General features: G+C 45.1%; 1 protein-coding gene and 1 pseudogene across 1 annotated transcript; one reads left to right on the forward strand and one right to left on the reverse strand.

The window, feature by feature from the left end:
- The window catches only part of LOC134320266 (dynein axonemal heavy chain 8-like), a 57,806-nt pseudogene extending 53,557 nt beyond the window's left edge, over positions 1-4,249 (forward strand).
- Positions 3,678-6,814, reverse strand: LOC134320340 (SAYSvFN domain-containing protein 1-like). The gene is made up of 2 exons (XM_063001692.1): positions 6,779-6,814; positions 3,678-5,677 (listed from the first exon to the last, which is right to left on the reverse strand). The coding sequence occupies exons 1-2, from the start codon at positions 6,812-6,814 to the stop codon at positions 5,342-5,344; spliced, it is 372 nt and encodes a 123-aa protein (XP_062857762.1). The 3' UTR covers positions 3,678-5,341.
- Positions 6,815-7,751: the final 937 nt, after the last annotated feature.

Raw genomic sequence — 7,751 nt, forward strand, 5'->3', positions numbered from 1 at the left:
GCGCCTTAATTCTGAGTGATGATCTGACTGAGCGTCTCCTTAGCGCTGAAGGCAATCCCAGCATTCAGTGCGGCACAACTTTGCTCACAAAAAACTACAAACGTGGCGGATGAATCAATCCAGAGCAACTAACGGAGTTCCTTTGACATGTAAATAAATTCACATTGATGTTTAATTTGTATAAAGGTGCAGGAGTGACGTTTATTTGTAAATTCAGGCGTAGAGCGTCTAAATAATCTGATTATGAGCTCCATGTCTGATTAGAATGCTCTGTACTGAGGGAGCTGATCAGGTTTACAGTGGGGAGCGGGGCGGGTCACTAGGTTCAGTGTGTGTCCTTTGCTCGTGCTGACCAGTTTGGCTTGTTTATCTGCAGGGCGTGTCGTGGGACACCGTGCGCTACATGCTGGGAGAGGTGCAGTACGGAGGCAGAGTGACGGACGACTACGACAAACGACTTCTGAACTGTTTTGCACGAGTAACACACGACCCCCCCAACCTAATAATAAATATAATAACGTTAGCGTATGATGTACGAGAGACGTTTTTAATCGTAACCGCCGCTCTGATTACCAGGTGTGGTTCGGCGACCGGCTGTTCGAGCCCTCGTTCTGCTTCTACACCGACTACAATGTTCCCGTGTGTAAGACGGTGGAGGAATACCTGGAGTATATTCACACTCTGCCCTACGTCGACACCCCTCAAGTGTTCGGTCTGCATCCCAACGCTGATATCACGTAAGAGTCCATCAGAGCTGCTCACACACACTCACACTCTCACCTGAACACAACACCTCACTCTCCACCCAGAAACCCCAAGAAAACTTTAAGGAATTATGTGCTTCATCTTTGCAGCAACAGTTTAGGGAAGGCCCTTTTTTGTTCCAGCATAACCCTACTAAACTTAATAACCTCACAATGAAGTTAAATGTCTTAATAATAAAATAACGACGTGGGTTTTACTCTCACATTTACACCGATCAGGCATAACATTAAAACCACCTCCTTGTTTCTACACTCACTGTCCATGTTATCAGCTCCACTTACCATATAGTAGTCCATCTGTTTCTCTGCATGCTTTGTTAACCCCTTTCACCCTGTTCTTCAATGGTCAGGACCCCCACAGGACCACCACAGCGCAGGTATTATTTAGGTGGTGGATCATTCTCAGGACTGTGTTTGTTGTGCTGGTATGAGTGGATCAGACACAGCAGCGCTGCTGGAGTTTTTAAACACCTCACTGTCACTGCTGGACTAAGAATAGTCCACCAACCAAAAATATTCAGCCAAGAGCGCCCCGTGGGCGGCGTCCTGTGACCGCTGATGAAGGTCTAGAAGATGAGCGACTCAAACAGCAGCAATAGATGAGCGATCGTCTCTGACTTTACATCTACAAGGTGGACCGACTAGGTAGGAGTGTCTGATAGAGTGGACAGTGAGTGGACACGGTGTTTAAAAACTCCAGCAGCGCTGCTGTGTCTGATCCACTCATACCAGCACAACACACACTAACACACCACCACCATGTCAGTGTCACTGCAGTGCTGAGAATCATCCACCACCTAAATAATACCTGCTCTGTGGTGGTCCTGACCATTGAAGAACAGCATAAAAGGACTACAGTCAGTAATTGTAGAACTACAAAGTGCTTCTATATGGTAAGTGGAGCTGATAACATGGACAGTGAGGGTAGAAACAAGGAGGTGGTTTTAATGTTATGGCTGATCGGTGTACGTCTACGCTTACAACTGTGACCGAACACAGTTCAAGCCATTAAGGTCTAAGGGCCTCGTTTAGGAGCCCAAACCAGCAATCCTCTGTTTACTAGTTACTGGTAAGTTGTGAGGATAATTGTCTTTGTTAAATGCTAGAAATGAACTTCTGACAGGTATCAGGGTAACACCTCAGCCGAAGTCCTGGACACCATCACAAACATCCAGCCTAAAGAGAGCGCCGGAGGTTCAGGAGAGACGCGAGAGTCGATCGTCTACCGCCTCGCCCAGGACATGCTGGATAAACTCCCTCCCAACTACGTACCTCATGAGGTATAAGAGTGTTTAACAGTGCCGTTTACTTTATAAAGAAATGAATTTATAAGTGGTGCTTATTAAATTACAGCCACGCTTAAATGTCCCCGATTAATAATCTGTGTAACATCACTGACCAGGTGAAAGCCAGGCTGGTGAAAATGGGAGCCCTGACCTCCATGAACATCTTCCTGAGGCAGGAGATCGACCGCATGCAGAGGGTCATCAGCGTGGTCCGGACTAGCTTGATCGATCTCAAGTTGGCCATTGAGGGCACCATCATCATGAGTGAGGTAGGAACTGATGACTGGGTCTTACCCACTGTTGCACATTTTCACCACCACTGTAGCTCGGTCATTCTGAGGCTGCCTGGCCAGTAACGAGCGTTTGTATTGGCTTGCAGAGCCTCAGGGACGCGCTGGACAACATGTTCGACGCTCGAGTCCCAAACCTGTGGAAGAAGCTCTCCTGGGAGTCGTCCACCCTGGGGTTCTGGTTCACCGAGCTCCTGGAGAGAAACGCTCAGTTCCATAGCTGGCTGTTCGATGGGAGGCCCAAAACATTCTGGATGACCGGATTCTTCAATCCCCAGGGTAACCAGACTGTAATCACTTTGTTCTGTTTATTAAAAATGTAGAAGATGCACATTTAATCACTAAATTTGGAGTTTTTTTAGATTGTATTAGGAATTAGAATGAATGAAAAGCCAGCCAGTATGAGACACCAGCTCACGTCAAACCAGTACTGCATGAGTAAGGCTGGATTAAACACTTATTAGTGCCGGCTGTGCCACTGTTCCTTGTGAGGCCGTGCCGTTTACCTTGCCTCGGTGCTACCTCAAGTAACATTTACTCCATTTATTCTTTGACGCTCGGTTTTTACCGCTACACTCAAACTTTAATCTGATTTGTCACTTACCTTTTCAAAGCACCACCAGTAGGACAGTGAAAAGTGAAGCATTGTTTCACAAAACCCAATTAGAACCATGGCATTGTGGGAAAAACACAGAAAGGTGAGAGCGGGTTTGCATTATAGGTAGCAGTCGTACATTTCCTAATCCTGGAATCACATCGTAGCTCTTTAATAAGATTTAGTGCATCTTTTAGAGTAATTCAGGAATAAAATGTAATGAAGCCGCTTTATTATTTGGCTGTAAGTTTTTATCTTATCACGTGTCCAAATGACGAGCATTCCTGTTTTACACAAAAGTCCGTATTCTAAACAACTGCATGTAAATAAACCGTCCGTACCATGGTTAGTATTTATTATTGTGTGTGACCGCTGCAGGTTTCCTCACAGCGATGATGCAGGAGGTGACGAGGGCACACCGAGGCTGGGCGCTGGACACCGTCACTCTACACAACGAGGTGTTAAAGCAAACCAAGGAGGAGATCACCACCGCACCCACGGTAAGAGCGCCACACAGAGGGCAGAACACTCAACACCAAATGATGTACATACTGTACATTGCTGTATTTTCATTTTAATTATTTACTATTTATCTGTGCTATTTCTCTATTTTCTGTATATATACAAAATTCTGTCTAGTACATTACCTGTATAATCTTGTCTGTATATTGTAGAGAGATAACAACAGCTGGAAACGAATTCCTCGTGTGTGTAAACATACTTTATATAAAGCAGATTCTGATTTAGGTGGTAAATTCTTTATTCCACAGGGTCACGCAGGGCTGAACGTGAGTCCACAGCACAGCCTGCTCCTAATTTCAACACTGTCCATGCTTATATTTATTCATGTATTTATGTTTGTGGTGTAGGAGGGCGTGTACGTGTACGGCCTCTATCTGGACGGAGCCGGCTGGGACCGCAAGAACTGCTGTCTCGTCGAGGCCACGCCCAAAGTGCTGTTCACCCCTCTCCCCGTGGTGCACATATTCGCCATCAACTCCACCGCCCCGAAAGACCCCAGACTGTACGTCTGCCCCGTCTACAAGAAACCCCGGCGCACCGACCTCACCTACATCACCGGAATCGTGCTGCGTACGGTGCAGCCCCCCGACCACTGGATCCTGCGCGGTGTCGCCCTGCTGTGTGATATCAAATAATCGCACCAACACACACACACACTGACCCACACACGCGTTCCGTTTCTTTGTTCTTTATTCAATTCAGTTCATGGAAAAATATTTTAATTGTTATTAAAAGGTTCAGGTTCTTGTTCAGCATTAAAAATAAAAAAAATATGAGTTTATCTTCACTAAACTGTGTTTGATCTTTGGTACAAGTTCTGTCACCACAACTGCAGTTTTTCTGCATTTATAAACAAGATTAATTATATTATTATCAATTTATAGTCTGAGACCCACGACTTTTACTTTATTAAATTCACTTAAATGACTTTCTGAACTGTAAGTAGCTGATCTGTATTCAGCTGGTATGGTCAAAAGTATTCGGACGCCCGACCATTAGCTTGTCGGACGTCCCATTTAAAAAAAAAACCAGACTGATCCTCTGTGTGATCTCTCAGCTAGAACAGCAGCCGCTCCTCTGAGAAGCTTCTCACAAGGCTTTAAAGTGTGTCTGTGGGAATTTGTGCTCATTCTGTAGTACAACAGAGCATTAGTAAGGCTGGGTACTGATGATGATGATGTTCTGGTTTATCCTACAAACTGTTCAAACTGAACGTGAAATAGGAATTTAGAACCTGTAAAAAACATAAACTTGCCATTTACAAAATCCTGTCCAAAAGTATGTGGACGTCCTTCCTAATTAAGCTCATGTGTTTTAGTAATTATGCTAAAGAATTTGCATGCTTACACACTTTCTACATCTACATACTTTATGGCCCTTGTTTGGCACGACTACAGTTTTAAATTGTTTTTACCGCCTGGTCAGGGTCATGGTGATCAAAAACCTTCTCATCCAGCATCAGTGCCCGACGTCACATGCTCTTTTGACTGAACAGGCACAAATTCCCTCAGACACGCCATAAATTCTTGTTTTAAAAAAAGGTTCTTATTGGACAGTGGTAGCCTAGTGGGTAGAGCTTTGGGCTATCAGTCAGAAAATTGCCCTTGAGCAAGGCCCTTAACCCCGTCTGCTCCGGTGCCATACAATGACTGACCCTGCGCTCTGACCCCAGCTTTCAAACTAGCTGGGATATACAAAGAAAGAATTTCATAGTTTCATGTGTAGATAAATATATAAAATAAAAAACATTCTTCTTTTTTCATCAGTAATTTATATAAATGTACCGACGTCCTCGTTCAGCCCCCGAGGCTCCAGCTGAAGTCTGACCGTTGCACTCGGACCTGGATGTTCCGAATTCCAGCGGTTCCGTCAGGGTCTCGTGCGTTACGTCCGTGCCCCGGTGTTTAGGAGTCTGTAGCCCATCTCGCCCTCCAGCTGTTCGGCGGTGAGCGTCCCCAGGATGGGCTGGCAGTCGGGGTTGAAGACGGAGTAGGCGCTCATCTCTCCGGGTCTCCTGAGCGTGGGGCTGCGCAGACCCTCGTACAGCCAGTAGAACAGAGAGATGAGGAAGAAGGGAAGCCCGAAGTCCAGCTCACAGAAGAGACCCAGCAGAACCAGCCACAGCAGCACCTTCAGCAGGGTCAGGTTAGTGACGGCCAAACGGTCCACGCCCAGCCAGCGGCCCACCGCGCTGTCCAGCAACCAGTCCGAGCTGTCCTGCTACAGGGCAGAGCACAATACAATCAAACTACAGCACTCTCAACAGCACTCTCAACAACACTCTCAACAGCACTCTCAACAGCACTCTCAACAACACTCACAACACTCTCAACAGCACTCTCAACAACACTCTCAACAACACTCTCAACATCACTCTCAACAACACTCTCAACAGCACTCTCAACAACACACTCAACAGCACTCTCAACAACACTCTCAACAACACTCTCAACAGCACTCTCAACAACACTCTCAACATCACTCTCAACAACACTCTCAACAGCACTCTCAACAACACTCAACAGCACTCTCAACAACACTCTCAACATCACTCTCAACAGCACTCTCAACAACACTCTCAACAGCACTCTCAACAACACTCAACAGCACTCTCAACATCACTCTCAACAGCACTCTCAACAACACTCTCAACAGCACTCTCAACAACAGCACTCAACAGCACTCTCAACAACACTCTCAACAGCACTCTCAACAACACTCAACAGCACTCTCAACAACACTCTCAACAGCACTCTCAACAACACTCAACAGCACTCTCAACAACACTCTCAACAGCACTCTCAACAACACTCAACAGCACTCTCAACATCACTCTCAACAGCACTCTCAACAACACTCTCAACAGCACTCTCAACAACAGCACTCAACAACACTCTCAACAGCAGGGAGGGACCCTACCAAGGAAACATGGTAAAACTTCCCATATTGAGTTTATGTTATGTTCCGAAAATCCTAACATCATGATCAGATTACTAAACTGCATCTAAACAGATGATATAACTTGTAATAACCTAATTATTCAGTTTATTAACACAATAATGCTTTTTACTGCAAGTTTCCGTATTTCACTTTATCGCGAGTCGGATCAAAAGTTTATATAAAGAACCGACTCAGTGAGCCGAGTCAAATGATCGACTCTAACATCCGACAGAAAACAGCTTTCTCAAAGATCCTGTTCTTCTAAATACATGAATACAGATCATCAGTACATGCAGATTCTGTACACTTACTGACGACGACTAGAAGGTGGAAATGAGGAAACTGGAATGTTTAACAATGAAATGCTCATTACAAGCTTACATGAGTCGAATCGCAATGATTTGACTCACTCCACATGCGCAGTAACGTTGGCGCGAACAGGACACGTGGCTTAAACCGCGAATCTCTATTGGTTAACGCCGCTTTGCGCCAAAACGTCTGTTCAAAAATACAAGTACTGCATGACAGAAGCGCCAGTTCTGTTATTATTGTGGAGGAAATAAGGGTTATATATCGCTCCGTTTAATTACATCTTTATCTAACCTGCACAGGTAAGAGTCCACATTTACTCTACATAAATGCCCTGGACCCCTTTCCTACTGCTTTAGTAAAAGTGCACACCGTTACTATAAGTCCTCTGATTACAACTGTAGTAAATTTCTCCCTCCAAGCTGGCTATGTTCCACCTTCATTAAAAACTGCCATAATTAGACCACTTCTAAAAAAAACAGCACTTGATCCTGAAGTTTTGGCAAATTATAGGCCTATCTCCAATCTTCCTTTTCTCTCTAAGGTATTGGAAAAAGTAGTTGACACTTATCTCCAGGATCACCTTAAACACAACAACCTTTTTGAAAAATTTCAGTCTGGTTTCCGCTCTGCTCATAGCACAGAAACGGCCTTGGTTAAAGTTACCAATGACCTTCTGATGATGGCTGACGCTGGCTCACCTTCTCTGCTTGTCCTCCTGGATTTATCGGCAGCATTTGACACCATTGACCATGGTATGCTCTTACGCCGGTTATACCACACCATTGGACTCACTGATGCTGCCCTGGCTTGGTTTCAGTCCTATCTTACCGACAGAACAGAGTACATCTCTATTGGAAATGCAAGGTCCCAGTCATATGCTGTGACATGCGGAGTCCCCCAGGGGTCAGTCCTGGGCCCCGTCCTTTTCACCCTATACATGCTTCCCCTTGGCCAAATTATAAAACGCTATGGAGTTTCATTTCACTGCTACGCTGATGATATACAACTTTACATGAAAATTGACACAAATTCCCTCCATTCT

This window comes from Trichomycterus rosablanca, chromosome 9 (assembly GCF_030014385.1).
Source record: "Trichomycterus rosablanca isolate fTriRos1 chromosome 9, fTriRos1.hap1, whole genome shotgun sequence".
Lineage (NCBI taxonomy): Eukaryota > Metazoa > Chordata > Actinopteri > Siluriformes > Trichomycteridae > Trichomycterus > Trichomycterus rosablanca.

Bases quoted from the DNA above. Each gene is read 5' to 3' on its own strand.
- LOC134320340 (XM_063001692.1), bottom strand. From the start codon at position 6,814: ATGTGGAGTGAGTCAAATCATTGCGATTCGACTCAT. The intron at 5,678-6,778 runs GTAAGCTTGTAA...TCTGCCCTGTAG, and splicing joins ATCATTGCGATTCGACTCAT to CAGGACAGCTCGGACTGGTT.